Source organism: Halyomorpha halys, unplaced genomic scaffold, assembly GCF_000696795.3.
Source record: "Halyomorpha halys isolate HHAL.00 unplaced genomic scaffold, Hhal_1.1 Scaffold1312.1, whole genome shotgun sequence".
In the NCBI taxonomy this organism is placed as follows: domain Eukaryota; kingdom Metazoa; phylum Arthropoda; class Insecta; order Hemiptera; family Pentatomidae; genus Halyomorpha; species Halyomorpha halys.
In genome coordinates, this window is record NW_027111762.1 from 87045 (window position 1) to 106024 (window position 18980).

Genomic DNA, 18980 nt, shown 5'->3' on the forward strand with positions numbered 1-18980 from the left:
TGCAACCATACTTGTGGTTCTCCCGCCGACCATTGCTTCTGGGTTTCACTTGGCTCGCTCTATTTTCCTGTTTACTTACTCTCTCTCTCTCTCTCTCTCCAATCATCTCTGTGTTCTCTCCTCCTCCAAGGGTTGGACATGTTTCTCATCCGTTGATATTCTTTTCTAGTCCACCCCGGCTCTTCTACTTTCATTTGGGCCTCCACCTACCTAGTACTTGACTCTATAAGATCTTAAGCACATTCCACAAACGAGTTCTGTCTCGGCATTCCCTTCTTCATCCCAGTTCTTTTACCAACTGAGTCTTTAGTACCATGGATAGGAATTGCATCTGGCCCCATACTTGGATTGTCTCCATCATCTCCTTGAGTTTATCTGTGATTCTGTTGTAGCATGCCAGAAGCCCCATAGCATACTACCAACTAGATTGTCCCGGTTTCTTCATTTCCCTGATCATCATGAATATATCCTCCTCCGAGCACCTTTTTTGTAATCTTTCCTTGATGACCCTCCAAGGGGTCTCTTCATCCGCCTGAATCTGATTAAGGATGCTTCTCTTCACTACGCAGACGACTGCTGCTTTTAATGCCTCTACATCTTTGCTATCAAGTAGGTTTTCGATTGATTTAACTTCAACTTGGCTTATCAGTCAGTCACCTCCTTTTATGAAGTATCTCAGTTCACCCATTTCCCCAGTGAACCGTTCGAGGTCAGAAACGGCCTTCCTCAATTCTTGGGTGGTTGCCGTGTGTACTTTGATTCAATCTAGTGTCGTGGTATGTGCTTCCGCAAGAGAGACTTCTGGTAGTGGAGGAATCTCCTCTGTGGGAGATGTGTTCTAAACCACATCTTGATCACACATTTTGATTCAAAGCTTCCAGATTCAAAACTGCTTATTTAAAGATCCCATTGGTAGCCATTATTTTCAAAAATGAGAGAGAAAAAAAAATTGAAGATGAGAAAACAACAAAAAATTCTTCTTTACTCCGGTATCTAAAGTTCCCAGGTTTCAGCACCAGTTAAACGTTTGCGAAAACAAAAACTGAAAAAAAAAAAATAAGAAAGAGAGAAATGACCAACTCAGTAGTGTCTCAAAGACTGACTTATATCGAGTCCAGCTAATCTATATTTGAATCAGCTGATATGAGTTCTACAGCTGGCTGAAACTTTATATATATATATATATATATTTTAGAGTAGGCTTCATTATCAAGATAAACCTTTTGCCATTTGTGATCTTATTTTCCAAGTATTTTTGTACTTTACTAAAGATGTCTAATAGTGGCCACGGTGCACTCATGCTGGATCAAAAAAATAAATAATAAATAAAAGATGTTTAGTGTTCCCCACTAATGCTGCCACCTACTTACTCAAAGATGCTTAAAAAACAATACATAGTGAAATAGTCCAGCCCTTCACACAGAGAGCTGAAAGACAAGTTGAAAGGTATATATTCCATTTTTTTTAAACCTATCTCCAGACCCCACTGTCCATATATTTCAAGGAATTTTCTCATGATAAATTCCATATATTACTCACCCAATGATATGACCACTATCAATGGTCGTCAGCAAACTGAAATTCACAAACTCCTTATAGCTTGAAGACCTCTCCTTATCAAAATACTAATTACAAACCAAAAACAGATAAATGAGAGTGGACTTTTTTCAAAAATTAAAATTTTATATAAAAAATCATTGTTTGAAACTTACAGATTTTACATGAGATAGTTTACCTTGAAATTTAAACTTGGATAATGATTGGGGGGAGTCATAATATAACACCACATTCTAGTGTATTTTTTTGGTAACGTTTTGTTTCACATTCCAGTTCTTTATCAGGACTACTTTAACAGAAATGTCTATTTATATGTAATATAAATGGATGTATATTTTTTTCAAAAACGATGAAATTTTTCTAAAAACATTCCTCTTTATTTGTTCACATTCCTTTCTTCGTACTATCAAAAATTAATGTTGAATTTTTTCAGAAATTTTGATTTTTGATCCTCCCTCATCTCTGAATAATGAAGTCATCCCATTTATTTCATTACTTTGTTACTGGACGGACATTTAGATGCGTCATTTCATGTTTCACAAGTCCTAAGTATTTTTATTTGTTATGCGTTTCTTGCCAGTATTATATTTTTATTCCTTATAGTATTTATTAAATCCTACTTTGCTTTAATAGTGGTACAAACATTTTTTTTTTAATTTTATACTGGATATACTCCAAAAATAGCAGCAAATACTAGGGCTACTTTCTCTATAAGGGTCGTACTACAGACTGTCCTAAAAATAGTAAGACCATCACAAAGTTACCCTTTTACTACAGTACAATTAATGGAATGTGTCAAACTCGAAATAACCAAACACTTTTTTGTCCGATGTGCCACTATTAAAGTAAAGCAGGGATATGTCTTCATTCCAGTACCATATTCATTTTATAGTTTTCTTAATAATTATTCCCTCACTACTTTTATATTGAACACTTATACATTGTTCATATCTGAAGACAAAGAGTATATGTTTCCATTAATAGACGCCATGCTCGACTGCTGCAAAACAAAGGTTCCATGCCAGAGCAGTTGTCGCCTTCTAGTGTTTAGTGTCTTATTTACAAATTAAATAATAATAATACCAATTTTCTACAACATAGTATCTATTATTTAACTATTTATTAACTATATTTAAGAAATATTAAATATTCTAATTTTAAGTTGTAAATATGTAAACAATGAAATTATTTATTAAAGAGCTTACATGTTAAAACAGGATGTTGTAACTTTCTATTTATTAATGTGAGGTTGAAAGTCGATAAAATAGTTATGGATTCCTGTAGTACTTAACAATTTATGAGACCTATAATTAAAGGTTTAAAATTTGCACATAGGTTAACTCTAACCATTCATTATTTGTTTTTTACTATTATTTAGTATAAATTGTAAGATGGTAATACATTCAGAAACATATCTTTTAGACCAGTCAATCCGCTGCAAAGGCTATGACATGCAGTATTAAACCAGTAGAGTGCAATTTATGTCATCGAAAATTCAAGAATATTCCGGCCCTTAATGGACATATGAGACTACACGGAGGATATTTCAAAAAGGTAAAGCAGCCTTCAATAATCATAATGTTACAAAATGAAAGATATTTTAAAATCTCCTATTGGTGTTCAGAATCAATTCCCAGTCCTTACTCAGGCCCAGGGACTGTTGTGATGGTCAGAAACAGTTCTGAACTTGGCATTTGTGCTGGTCAGAAAAAATCTCTGCCAGTTTTCAGGTGGTCTAACTGTTCGTTAGAATAAACCTATTATCAGACTATAACAATTTTAAAAATCTCAGAAATCTGTAACTTGTAATAAAAATTCCAAATTACAAGTTATCAAAAATTAAATAATTTTTGTCAGCTTTGTTCATATCTTTTACACTAATGTTGGTATAAGCACTATATTTTTATCCACAATTTTTGTGTTCACGCCATTTGTATTTCTTCCCATAACCTATCTATGATAAAATAATATTTAATATGTAATACATCAACACTACTGGATTGGTTTTCACAACCAATAAAGTCTAGATAATCATTTTTTTATTTTGCAGGATTCAGATGCAAGGAGGTATGAAATAAAAGATGTAAATACAACACCATTACAAACCGCTAGCATTAGTGTCCGTGCTCTGATAGAGGAGAAAATTATTTTGAAGAGAATTTCTAAACCAAGTGGAATAATAAATGGTACTTATCATGATGTTACAACTTGGTGCCTTCACCTCTTAAGTAGGCGTTTAATTGAACTACTACTAAAAAGATAGCTGGTTGTGATGGGACTGAAACCATATCTCATGGTCATATGTCTGTTTTTTGTGTGGTAAATAATATTTATTCTCGAAATATATTGCTAACACTTAATGACTTTAGTCATGCATCAACCATATTTTGGTGCTCAGTTTCTTTTATATAAAAAGTTTTTTATTAATCCTCACCTTTTGTATCTACTTTCTTATCCTGGAACAACTAAAAAAAAAAATAATAATAATAATAAATTAACATTGATAACACTTTTTTATGACATTTTCCAATTTACACAAATATTTGCATGTTTGTAGTTGATTTGAAGCTAAAAATGCATATTTTGGTCAAATGAAGAATACACATTCCTAGGAAACCTAATAGTCCTGATATATTAGTTCAGAGTGGTGAATATTATTTAAATGACTTTACCAATAAAAAAATTCAATCATCCATGACTCCTCAAAGTTACACAAAAGACTATATCATAGGTTCTTGAACACAACAGAAAAGAGAAAAAGTTACAAGCAGTGCTGTCTAAACACATTGGACTGCTACATTATACATTACTATTTGTATAAACTATTTGTCACAATAAAGTATTATTATTATCACTAAATTATATGATATATGTTTTTCCTTATGTTTATTTAATCATTCTCATCCATGCTATACTACACTATATTTCTTAATAAGTATAAAATGTTTAATAATTTCAAATATAAATACTATTCAAATGGTAAAAATTTATGTCCACACACTTAAAGTCAAAAATAGTTAGCTATAGAAAAAAAAAATTATATATGCACACACACATACATGATATACACACGTGCATGATAGCCAGAATACCTCTAGTTGAACCTCTTGTTGAAGAAAGAAGTAGGCATTAAAGATGACGTCCTCACGTTTCAAGAGAAGAGTAGAAGATAACAATAAATTGGTGGCAATAGCGTTGGAACGCTGCAAGTCCCCCTATAAATACCCGGTTCCAATTAATTGATTCCAACAACACCTGTATTTTCGACATTTCAAACTTGTTACAACAGATTCATTACTAAAACATTTCTTCTTTTTTTTATTTGCATAGACAACTGTTTTCAATTTATTATGCTCTCAACATTAAATTTTTGTTTATCAGTATTAAATTTACTTGCCTAAAAACACCACAGCTATATAGGGCAGTCCTTGATCCTTCTTTTACCCCACTTAAATTACATCTTTGATAACTTGATTCCCTAAACCTTTAATGTCGTAAATAGTTTGTCACCTTGTTTGATTCACCTATACCTATTTTTACTTATTTCATTGTATTACCATGAGTAACTGCAAATAACTACATAACTACTAGCAGCAAATAGCACATAGTATAATATAGCACACCAAATAACTTTGTTGTAACCACACAAACTGCACGAAATTGAATTTTTGAAGATTTAAAAGTTTTATAAAATATAAAATTTTAAATCCACAATTAAGTAGCATTAGCCACATACTATGCTATATTATCCCTTATCAATTCATAATTTTAAACTTAAAGCTTTTTGGAAATAAAAAATTGTAATCTTGATTTAATAATAATCATCCAACATAAGTCTTAGGTATGTTAGTACAAATATATATGTGTGTATATATGAATTTATGTGTATTTTTGCATATGGAGGCCAATGTTGCTCAGTTACAAGAGCACTTTAATTAGTTTAGAAAACATCAAAGGAACAATGTCTGGCTTATACTTCCAAAGAGTTGAATTGATAGAGTTTTAATGTATATTGATAAATTTTTAACACCAACTATAGGTTTTATTATCACAAAGATACTAACGTAGGTTTTTATTTTCATGTTGAGTCGAACAAGGGACGTTCACAGTGCAAAATGGGGATGAAATAGTGGCACAAAATGTTGGCTTGTTACAAAAATCAGTAACTGTTGACAATCCAATCATCAAGAGAGCTCCTAAAATCACTCTTAGAAGATCTGCCCCTGATCCTGGAATGCATAAGACAATGGATGGGTACTTTTTCAGTTTTCATATAAGTATATTATTATATTCAAACCATAATGTTTGTTTTTTTATATTGTAATCTTAAGAGTATCAATGCCAGTATTCAATTCAAATTTTAACAAACCATAAAATAAATTTCTTCTGATTTCTAATGCTCTAATCAAATGAGTAAGTAATGACCTGCTCTAGTAATGACCACCATAAATAAGGTTATCTTCTAAATGTAAGTAGTCAATAGGTCTTTCATGTTGGTTACCATATAATCTCCTTCCTCAGGTTGTATTTTAGTGTTCATCTGAAAATTTCAATTGCATTCCATTGTTATGCTATAAACATGCTCTTATAAGCTTTATTAGCCTAGTTTGATGAAGAGGCTTCTTTTTTCCTTTTACATACACAACATATTATTATTTGTCTAAAAGTAGATGAATATATCAATAGATGGTCAATATTCCCATCCGCTCATAGATAGTTTCTCTTATCATTTATGTCAGAACTGTGTATAGCATCAATAAGAACATGATCTATCTCATTTGATACTTTTTTCATTCAGGGACAGCGATGTTTTCCCATATAGTTCTTTACGGGTACATTGCGTACTTCTGATCACCATACCTTTTCCTTGGGTGAGCTTTATACATATAATTCCATTATCATTTAACACTTCATATTTACCAAATATACAAATAGTTGCTTCACATTCACATTTAGATCACCCCTGATTATTTTAAAGTCATGATTGGGTCTCAAATCATAATCTTGAAAGAGTGTTCCATATAAACCCTCTTTTCTGTTCTCCGTTGGTACATATACACAGATTTTGGAAGTATTAAAAAAATTTCCTTTTATTTATATCACACATATTGCTACTTTACTTTATCAGTGGCACCTCTGATTTTAAATTGGGCATATTTCAAAGTACCATTAATGGGGGTTATCTTCTTTACTAGGGTTGTCCTACAGAGCAAATAGGATACTGTCACAAAGTAACCCCAGTTTATGGTACAATCTTTGGAACTTGTCAAGTATAAAATAAAAATAAAAATTTTATTTTCAGAAACTCTATGAAAGCAAGATAGCTAGCTATATGTTCTTTCCAAGACTGTTTTATATCCCAACAGTAAATCCTTCAGGGGTCTTGGTGGGCAGTTCCCAAGATATTCCTCTAATGCTCCCTGTTTACTAACATGTGATTCTAAAAATGTTATTTCTTTCCCTTTCTATTTTATCTCCAAAAATGTGTAATATGCATTCTGTATTGGAACAAAACACCTTCCAGATTCCTACTTGACCCTGCTTGAGACAATTCTCTCACATTCTACATAGCCAACATTAAGCTTTTACAAGATCCTTTGACCCATCTGAGTTACAAAAGACAGTCTATAGCTTGTTTGGATTAAAGGGAATCTGTTTGTAGATCAACTGTTAAAGATTAGTAGTTATGAATTATAATTTATAAACTATTCACCTTTTCCTATCATAAGTTCTGTTACAAGGGAAAAGGTGGAAAAATTAAATGATTGAATTTTGACAATGAAATTTATTTCTCTAACTTGGCTTACACATAAATGAATTAATGAAAATTAAATTATTATATTTATTCATAATCCTAATGAAATAGATATGGAGGGGGAGGGGCAGTTGTCCATTACAACATGCAGTACTTCAGGTGGAAAACTCTCTACTATAATTTTTTTTTATTTAGAATTTTGCTTATTTTATTTTCTCAAAGAACGGTTTGGGCCATAAATGTTCATTTTTAAGTTGCTTTTATCTTGATTTTTAGTAAATTATAAATCAAGTATAGGTCAATCTGTCTTTAAAATATTCTTGTATTCATACATGTCTATAAGTCACAAGTAACCTTCTTTATCAAGTTTATATGAACACGAAAATATTTTTAAGACAGATTGACAGAGTTAATTTCATAATTAACTAAAATTCATGATTGAAACAACTTGGGAATTAGTATTAAGGCACAATACGTTGTAGTGAGGTGAGAAAATATATAAGGAGAATTCTGAATGAGTGTAATTATTCATTTAAAGAACTAATTATACAGAGTAGAATTAAAATATTGGGTTGTAAAATAAGTTCATAGCGTTTTTCAATATTTCAATTTAATCCTCTCTGTGTTTATAAAATCATGTTTACTTGGTCAATAATGTTTACATAATCTAAAAAAGGATTAGTTAAGGTACTGTTATGCATCAGTTTCAACCGAAATTCCTTATTTTTAAGTGATATTTTGCTTGCTCAAAATGGAAAAGAAAAAAATCATTTTTGTCATTTAATGATTTTTTATTTCCGAAAAGGAAAATCGACTGCATAGACGGTTAAAAAAATTTATAGTGTTTATGGTAGTGATGCCTTAGGAAAAAACACCGTACGTAAGTGGTTTACTCGGTTCAGAACCGAAAATTTTGACTTGTAAGACGCAAAGCGCTCGGGTCGTCCTTCAACTGTTGACAATGACCAAATTCAAGCATTGGTCACAGACAACCCTCACTCTACGACAAGGGATATCAGAACACGGAAGAAATGCTTAACATATCTCATGCAAGTGTCTTAAATCATTTGGGGGCTGCGAGATATACTTCTCGAAGTTATATATGGGTTCCTCACAATTTAACGGAAAATAATTTATTGGACCGTACATCCATTAGCGATTCCCTCCTGAAACGCAATGTTAATGATCCATTCTCAAAAAGGTTGATAACTGGGGATGAAAAGTTGGTCCTGTACAATAATATTGTGAGGGAAAAGGCCTGGGGAAAACGAAGTGACCCGCCGTTAACGACTCCAAAAACAGAATTACCTCCAAAAAAGGTAATTCTGTGCTAGTGGTGGGATAGGAAAAGTGTCCTTTATTTTGAGCTCCTACCGCCCAACCAGACCATTAATTCTGGATTATACTTTGCCAGTTGGAACAATTAAAGGCAGCGGTTGAGAAAAAGCGTTCGCAGGCAGTTCGCGAAATTAAAATTTGTAGTGAGACAGTAAAAACAGTTCTGTAGTGTTTGCTTGTGTTCAAATACTAAGTAAAGTGAAAGCATTTAAGTGCAGCAGTAATATAGAATGGATCTCAGCAGCTTTAATGAAATAAATTGAATTGAGCGGCTGACAGGACCTGAGAACTTCCAAATGTGGAAATTCAAGGTAAACATCTTCTTAAAAGCCAACGGATTGTTTCTAAAGATTTTGAGCCTCCCAGAGACCAGCAAAGTAAAGACTATAAGATGTATGTACTAAATGATGGTAAAGCCCAAAACTTAATAGTAACAACAGTGAATTAGAGACCATTAACTCATATTCTGAGGTAAAAACTGTGAATCCATGACAGCCAAAATGGTTGGTTGTGTAAAAAGTGACAAGTTTCAACTGAACGATGTAATGTACATCCTAAATCTCAGCAGAGATTTTTTATCTGTGGATAGAATAACACAGAACGGTGGATACGTGACTTTTTCTAAAAACAAAGTAAATATTGTAAATAATGATACTGTGATAGTTGGAAAAAGATCTCATAGAGGATTTTATGTAGTGGACTTGAAGATTGAATCAAATGCGAAAGCTTATGCTATAAATGTACCAGAAACCAAAATAAGACACTGAAACATCTGTGTTTGTTAAAGACTATGTAGTTGGTGAATAATCTAGTGGTGGATCCAAAGCATCTAAACCATTAGCTTATGTTGAAGATACAAAAAATTATTTAAAAATGAGTTGAATTGTGATTGAGAATCTGAAGATGAAAGTGGTGAAGCACTGGTGGAAATAAAAGTAAAAAATGAAAAGGCTGTAGAAGAGGATAATGAAAATTTAACTAAAGATGAAAGAGAACTGGAAGAACAAGCTGATGCAGGAGACCGAAACAATTTAAGATTTGAAACAGAAGAAAATCTACAGATAAAGAGGTATCCTAGCAGACTTGAAGGATCATTAAGATGCACAGATGATTCTAGAGAAAAGGAAAAGACAGAAATTGTGTAAGACATGAAGAAGAAGCAGAAAGAGAAACCTAGTGAGATTGGAGAAAGGTTAAAGAAATTAAAAGCTTTAAATGGTCACCCAGAAATTTATGAAGAACACCCTACATTAAATGCAAATGAATATAACTGGGGCATTGATGAAAAAAATTTGGAATGCAAAGCAGATAATTTAGAAGGAAAAAGTAAGAAAGTGAATTGCGAAGCTGATAATTTGGAAGGGAAAAGTAAGAAATATACTGGTACTAAGAAGAAGAAGAAACCAAGAAAGAAAAATGGATTCAGTGTTCCAAGGAATACTGTTAAACCTTCTGTTGATCCAAATGTTCATAGTAACTTCAAAAATTCTGACTATGAAAAGTCTGGATGCAGTGGAAAGACGAGAAGTCCAAATCATATACAAAGAACAGAAGACCAGTTGGAGATGTTTGAACCTAGGATTCAATGAAGAGATTTTGAAACATTACAATCAAAAAATTGTAACTTAGAAGTCTTTTATTGTTTTGTCTATGCACAAACCTAATATTGTAATTTAAAATTATTCTGTTAATGTGTGCAAAATATTGTAAAATGAAAATTCTACTAACCCTGTTTTTGTAAGAAAAATTATGTAAAACTAAATTTGATAAAAAATGAATATTGAGTGATGTAAAAATTCATTTTTTATTGTATACAAGTTGCTCTGTGGCAAACTGTAAATATATGGATCATTGAGCCCAAGCCTTTGCAATGGTTTGTAACAGTCTGTTGGTAGTTGCCATCAAGCTTTTCTGTGTGTCTGTTCTCACTACGGTAAAAACTTTTTTTATTATTTAACTGTAACTAATAAAGCAGTAAAAACATTTTATTTGTCTCCACCACCCCACATTCAATTCAACAGCAGGAAGACCCAGTGTTGTCTAAAAAAAATAGTGGTGTTCAGGGACTTCAATAAGTGCTTCTGGATATCTTCCTGATAGTTCCTGACTCGATTTTTATGGCAATGTTTGACAAAATGAAATTTAGTGGTATCATCAAAGTGGTACCCACAAACCATCACTCATCAAATGTCCACTTTCATCTCTTCCAATCTTCTCTGGGGCCCTCCGGGAGTTCTGTGTTTATAATTTGTTAATCTGATGTGAAAGCAGTTGACTACTATTCACAAGAAGTACTGCCTACTTCAATAGACAATTGGCTCTTCTGACTAAATACCTATGTACAAGGCAGATATGATCATTTTCAATAATTTAATCATTTATATGTAAGATATGTGATATAAATAAATTTTTCAAATAAAAATCAATCTTTGCTTGATTTTCCAACTTTTTCCTTGTAAAAGAACTTATAGCAGGACAATCTTGTAAAGTGAGTTGAAATAAAACCATTATTTATCATTTTAGCACAACTACTTTGGTTGATCCAGAAAATGGAATTATTTCATTACAAGAATTGACAGATGATACTGTTGACACATCTTCCTTTCAAAAAACAATAAGTGAATCTGTTATTTTAGAAACAGTGGATTCCAGTAGTATGGGAGAAGTACCAACTGTAAGTTAACATGAACTGTAAATTTTTTTTGCATGATAAAGTTTTTCATATTGGTTTAATCTTATTTGCTGTATTATAGTATTCTGAATTGCTATTAGATCCCATTTTCTAAAATAGACCTTTTTTAGCTTTATTTTTTTAAATACATAAATATTATTTTATTTATCAAATAATTATGGAAATGTCTGCTTCTTTAAAGTGCTATAGCAGTTAGGGAGCCAGTGGGAAAAATTCTACTTATTACTATTAAGCACAGACTGTTGGAAAAGCTTTATAATATAAATTCTTACTGGAATAAACTACAGCTGAAATATGTAGCCCATTACTTGATAATAATGCACTGCATGACATAACCAAAAAAGGATGAACAAGCATTTTGCTCTTCATAGTTTGTTTTTTAATTTCATTGGGCTCTAGAGAATAATACATTTAGGTCCTGAATTTTCATTGTTCTGTCATTCTTAAAATTGATTTAGGTAGACCATTGATTACAATCTTACTAAGCACAGAGCCTGTTGTTGGCCAATGAAAGGAATTATAAAGAACAATCAAGAGTTTATTAAAAGAGCAAAACAGTCACATATGAACTAAGGGGCTTTTAAGTGAATGTATTGAAAATGTTCTTTTTATATTATACAGTATTACTACTACAGGTTAGGTGGTTATTATGTTGCTTGTATTTTAGTTGTTATACTGATCACAGGACACAAGGTTTGATTGTAGAATGTCACCATAAAACTTTTAAACCATTCAATATCCACATATTAGTACAATTCCCTATTTTGTTTAAAATGGTTTATCTAAAAGAGTTCCAATTTTCTCTAAAAACACCAAAGATTAAAAATTAGTAATAAAATTATTACATGAATTTAATCCTGTGGACATCATATTTCTAATAGTTCTAATTCTAGTTCTAACATAAGATTTTATTGGACAATTACTACTTGGTGATGATGATTGAAAAATACTAAATCGATGATAGTAATTAAAAAATACTAATATTGATTGGTCATCTTATCTTTTTAAAATTTTAATTTAAAAAAAATTTTGGAGCATATAAGCAGGGTATATGTTTCAGCTACATTCTATTATTTTGAGATTTGATATGAAATTATCCACAAAAATTTAGCTCAGTAATAATATATAAAATTGTTGGCATACTGACTCCCTGACTTCTGGAGAGTACTTATCATACAGACTGTCGGGGTTGTCTGGTCGTAGGCGGTTCTCCAGCCTGATATCCACTTTACAGAAGGCCCTCAACAAGGCGTATTCAATAATAGGTAAGCAAGGAAGGGCAGTGCCAGGGGATGATCCCTGGACACTGACGTAGGTAGAGGAGGTCTAGGTAAGAGAGAGTCTGAGGTAGAGTAACAGTTCTAGTTGCCGAGATGAAGCGGACGGACTAGAACTGTCAAGATAGGAGCCAGCTTACTAGTTGCCGAGATGAAGCGAACGGACTAGAACTGTCAAGATAGGAGCCAGCTTACTAGTTGCCGAGATGAAGCGGACGGACCAGTAAGCTGATAAGGCTAGGTGTAGCTCTATTTGCCGAGATGAAGCGGACAGACTAGAGCTGGGGAAAGACGAGATCAACTACACTGGTTGCCTAGATGAAGTGGAGAGACCAGTGTAATCGTTAAGGATCAGGTTACAATCTTAGTTGCCGAGATAAAGCGGACACGGACTAAGATTGCTGGAGAGAAGGAGAGGAGATAGGCCATCATGGGTTGGCATACTAAAAAACAACTCTTGTGAGAATACAATTGGCAATAAACCTTTCTATCTCAAGTAGAGTGTACGCCACCAGTGCTATGACTAGACCTGGAAAAGGCTTGATTTGACCGATCAGCCCGGTGGCAATTAAAGGCCTCATGTGATCGGTTATCACTGAGGGTTCACTCTTTCAACTCTACTTGAGATAGTTCCATAGACTCTTTTTGATCAATCTTTTTTATTTTATAGCATTATTGCATATTGCATATAAACATTTGTACAAGATACAGTATTTTTATAATAATAAGACTTTATACAATTGGCTTAGCTTCTGAGACGCTTGTAGTGCTGAGCTCTGGCGGGTTGCGGCGTCACTCCTTGCTCGCTGATTGCTACAAGACTATCAGACATTCCCATCCATAAATTCATGTCCATAACAGTGTTTGTAAACATGTACACCAAAAGAGATGTCAATCTCACTGCTTCAGAAGATATTATTAAAAAAGTTTCAGGTATTTATTTAACATGCTGAACATTTCAATGTTCAGATATGAGGATTTAAATGTTATCATTACTTGCATAATCAAAATCTGTTAAGGGTTCATTTGGCTTTTTCATTATTTTCAAATGATTAAAAAAGGTTTTTAAAACATGCTTATGCAGTAAATAAATGTACATGTATTTTTCTTGATTATTAATTTCAGCACTCTCAGTTTTGTACTTTAAACATTAAGGCTAAGAGATTCAATATATAAGTTATAATAGGATTCAATATCTATATAATTCATGCTTACATCTTATATTTGTTTATTTTCTTATCATTTTAATCAATTTTTATTATTTAATTTTTTTTTTTTTTTAGAAAATAGAAGACATTGATGACATTACAGCCCTAGATGACTGTCAAAGTGCTGGAGAATGTTTACCGAGCCCTCAGTCATTTCAACATAATCAGGAATTACAGAGTGTTTTGGATTCTCCACTACCTGCCAGTTTAGCAGACTTTGCCTACAGCCATTCCCAAGATACAAATAATGAACTGCAAAATGATCCACAAAATTATTCACCCCCTATGGTAGCTTCTTCCAGCTTTTCCTATTCCTCACCTAAGTTGTCTTCTTCCCACAGTTCTTTGTTACAAAATTCCAATCCTTCAGATTTTTTCTCTCCTAATGGAATATCAAGTACATCTGTATCCAGTGATGCAGTAGTCCTAACTTCTAAATCTCCTTCTCCTTCCACTAGCACATCAAATGCATCCTTTCAATCACAGATGATGCCAAATTCAGATGATCCTTTACTTTCAAGCAGCCCCAAAGAATTTGTCTCTAGAAAACGAGTAGAATTCCATCCTCTTAAAATTCTACAGAAAAATACATCACAGGGTGCAACATCACAGAATGTGACTGGAATACTTCTGGGGAGTAATGGTGAATTGAGAGTAATACATACATCTCCTAAGCATGGTTCAAAACTTGCCTCAGCTGCATCTTCATATCCTTGTTTGAAATCAGAAAATGGCATAAAAATCAAAAGTATATCCTTCCAGCCCAAAACTACATTTATAAAGAAATATGAGAAAATTGGACAATTCATTTCTGATGAATCCAAAGATAAAGCTGATGATGCTGTATTTAATACTCCAAGGTAAATCTGTTTCATGTTAATATTCATTATATGAGTTACAATTTTAAAAACATTGGATTGTTCTGAGCATCAAATAATATAGAAATAAATCAAAAGATTATTTAAAATTAAATTCAGTTGTCTGCTAGTTTAATTCAATATGTATAAGTTACGGCCTGAGTACGATAACAGCTTACTGGCCGTATCAGCTGATCGAGTCGAACAGATTATTGATATGTTTATATAGATGTTCTGGACTCAATAAAGCTATTCTATTTCTAGAAGTCGTGTGAGTCATTTCACATCCATTTTCTCTTTTTTTTTTCACTATTTTCTCGCGACGATACTTAAGTGGTGCCGAAATACATGAATTTTAGATACAGTGGAACAACTAACCTCGAGAACTAATTTTTCTATCTCTTATTATTTTTTTTCTTTCGCACGTATTTAGGGTGAATTTCAGTTTTGAGACAACCCTTTATTGATCTCAGACATAAATGGAGAACAAGAGCACAGACTTTATGGGCTTACGAGCCTTAGTTCTGAATCCATCCCATGATAACCAACCACCGCCAGTTCCACCAGTGATAGCTGAGATGCCAAAGACACGCTATTACACTGGAATAGATTAAAATAAAGACAGCCACGGCACAAGATCTGAGAAAAGCGGTATTGGACCTCGAAATGTCCACCGAGGAAACCGGGGTATTAACCTACTTTCTGAAAGGAGGTGATCGGCTGATAGACAAAACCCGCCGATAACCGGTTAGCCAATGTGGACTCGGAAGCGTTAAGAGTAGCGGGCGCGTGCGGTTCTTTGCATATATTTATAAAGGTGATAATACATACAAACATATGTGTATAAATATATATATATGTATATATTCTTATAAATTAAGGAATGATTGCACAATAACTTTTAAAAAAAAGAGTAAAAGGGGTAGAAAACTGACTCACACTCTTACTGAAAAGGTCAATCACTATAACCCATTTGTAGCCCCTACTAGTGAAGGTGTCAATTTGCAAGATCACGAGCGACGTATTCACAATGGGCATCTCCTCCTGCGTTGCTTTAGGCGGATGCCAATCATACTTGGTACTAAGGCACACGTTGCAATTACCTATTGTTTCTTTTATTGTCCGTCTCATGTCCCACCAAAAATACTAACGTCTAAGGGCTGGGAACGTTTCGCTCAGGCGACGGTAATTGGTCTTCCCTTGATAGTACGCCAGGGTGACCAGGGTATAAATGATACGTTCGTCCGGCTCTGGACGCGACCTTAAGTGCACGACGAATTAGATACACTCTAACACCGGGTGTCGATCAAATAGTTGTTATCGAGCTTCTACTGTATTTAATAAATTCGGTTTTCATTAGACGGGTAGTTTTTCCAAATAATCTGGCGTGGTTTATCATTCAAGAGATCCTCTATCTACGTCGGCCTGCCCCATTCGAACTTCTTTCTATTCCTGTATTGACCGAGGAGCTCTTTCCATCGAGTCACCCTAGCCGAAGACTCCTTCAGCTTTCCCACCCATTGAAAGGGCTAAGTCGGTATGCAATATTCCGAACATATAGTAGCAAGTGCTCCATGGTCTAATGATTCCAAAAAGCTCCCTCTCCTTGATGCTTAACTGCTCCACGCAATTTTTTTAATGCTGTGTGGTTTTCTCCAAACCACAATTCTTCCATTAACAACGTGTATTTTGAAAAGAAAATCATCCCTAAACATTACATCATTACAAAATTCAACAGGGTTCTCTACAAAATTGTTTTTTAAAATTAATTTTTTTCTATAATTGACTCAACTTTTGGTTCTATTAAATAATTAGCTATTTAAATACAATTTATTTTCCAATTAAAGGCGTAATGATAAAAGCACTTGCTGTATTTATAATAGAAGCAAGTTAAAAAAAAAAAGTTTCCAATTCCTTTCCTAGATTTTATCTAAACAATTTCCAAACCCAATAAACTTTTTCAATTAATATTTTTTTTTTATATTTACTTTTTTTTATATACATTTATTATCTGTATTTGATACTTTTTTTTTTTTAGATTTTAATTGAATATTATTTTATCTTGTGTGAAAGTAAGATAGAATGTTATGTGTATATATTGTTATTTTATTTACAATTTTTATTATTTAAATTTTAATTTTTTTTATGTTTGTTAAAGAGGAGAAAAAAGGAAAGTGGTATTGGATTAAGGGAGAAAATATAATTGTATATATAGATAAATAGTGGGAGAAAAAAAAACGAAGAATAATAAGGAATAAAGGAAAAAAAAAAAAAAATGAAAAATATAGAAAGAAAAAATAAAAGAACAAAAATGATAAAACAAAAAAAAATATTGTATTACTATTATATATTATAAATTTACTGTACTATGCCTAAACATTATAAGAATTTTTTAAAAAAATTGTCTGGCTAGATATAAATATGCTGTGTATTTAACAACCTAAATAGTTGGGCAGCACAACTTTTTTGAATAAAGTTTTTTTCTCTCCTGGAAATACATTTCTCATACTTTACATCATTCCATTTCCTCCACTTTGACTATAGCTGTCTGGCTTACAATGGAGTCTCAATATTACAGGAATTGTTTTACTCAGTGAAGTGTGCTGATATTATTATTATTATTAACAATAAAAAACGTTTTTCTTTTGCTTCTTTTTTGACTAAGATGTATCATAAATTATTCTTAAGATCCAGGATATCTGATTCTTATTATTATTTAATTATGTATAGAATAATTGAATAAACCTACGGAAGTTACTTATTCAAATAATTTAATTTAAATATTCAATGAAGTTTATTTGAAAGAATTCCACAAACTTTCAGATAAGCTAACTATAATATAATATTTTTATAAATATAACAATATTTCATATCTTTTAGTTTAGCATTGAGCCCTCTTCATCTTTATCGAAAACGACCCCGTCTTGAATTCAACCAGTATGTATCACAATATAAATCAAGATTAAGAAATTTTAAGAGTGTTCAAGGAAACAAACCTTTGTCATATACTCCACCACCAATGCTCCCACCATCAAGACCTGGGCAGGGTTTATATTGGCTAGCTGTTACATCTACACCCAGTTCAACTACCCTTAATAAAGGTAATGAACAATAAAGAAACCTAAATTTATATCTTTTGGCTTAAGGTCCTCTGTTTTAGACTGAATATAATATAATATACATGTATATCTTTGTGTTTTTTAAAGCGTTTTAAGAGCATATTACTTAAGCAAATTGAAAATAAAACAGTGTTAATTCCCAATTTAAATAAAATAAAATGTTTAACGTTTTGGCTAAAAGACAATCTCCAGGAACAAAAATTTAAATCAAAAACTATACTACATACTTACTGATTCAAACTTCCAAGTTAGAGGAGAGTTTGAGTATGTATGCACTATGTGTAATTCAAATCTTTTTCCTGATTATGGTGTTTTAGCTAAAACGTTAAATATTTTGTTTTATTTAAATTGGTAAAATAATTTTGCCTTTGATATCAATGAATTTATTTTCATCTTAAATAAATTTCATATATGATTATTAAATTAATTACCTATACTGGGCATAGAGAACCTTCCATCAAATGTAAATCATTCGATAATTCTTTATTACATTTAATCTAATGATCTAAAAGGCTTTATTATTCTTTTATAGCAAAAAATTATTCTTTTATTGCAAATATGTACTTTATTTTCTTTTAATTATAAAAATAATTACATATCACAATCATAATCAGCATTGTGTGGGTTCAATTGATTTAATGCCCTATGAGTTTTACATTAATTCATTTCTACTTTAAATCAGAAATATATCTAGTGTAAAATGTGAATTAATTGATGAGAAAAAATAAATAAAAACTATTTATAAGATTTTATTGGAAGATTCCAAAATAAGTATCATTGCCTTACATCTCTCATATACTAATAAATATCTAACAAGTCAATGTGCATGTTGAACTGTTTTGGAGTAACAACTCTGGTTAGTTGTTTTAGACTATTCACGTGAGATCTACTTTCTCTAATCTGCATCAATGTGACTATCTTTTTCAGTTTGGATGATGCCTTAATTGGCAAAACATTGACCATTCAATTGTTTGATAGTATTTCAGAAACATAATAATCAAGACTTAATAGTTTAGGAATCTTCCAATAATATCTTTACACACACACACACACACACACATATATATATATATATATATATATATAAGTTACGGCCTGAGTACGATAACAGCTTACTGGCCGTATCAGCTGATCGAGTCGAACAGATTATTGATATGTTTATATAGATGTTCTGGAC

At 32.2% G+C, this 18980-nt stretch overlaps 1 protein-coding gene across 1 annotated transcript in view; it reads left to right on the top strand.

Annotated features, from left to right (window-relative positions):
* Positions 1–18980, top strand: part of LOC106689252 (zinc finger protein 541) — a gene marked incomplete in the record, with an annotated part of 57059 nt that overhangs the window by 17872 nt on the left and 20207 nt on the right. Inside the window, 6 exon segments of the mRNA XM_067049769.1 lie at positions 2980–3111; positions 3608–3743; positions 5646–5811; positions 11174–11324; positions 13903–14687; positions 17565–17785. Coding sequence (XP_066905870.1) covers positions 2980–3111; positions 3608–3743; positions 5646–5811; positions 11174–11324; positions 13903–14687; positions 17565–17785 — 1591 coding nt within the window.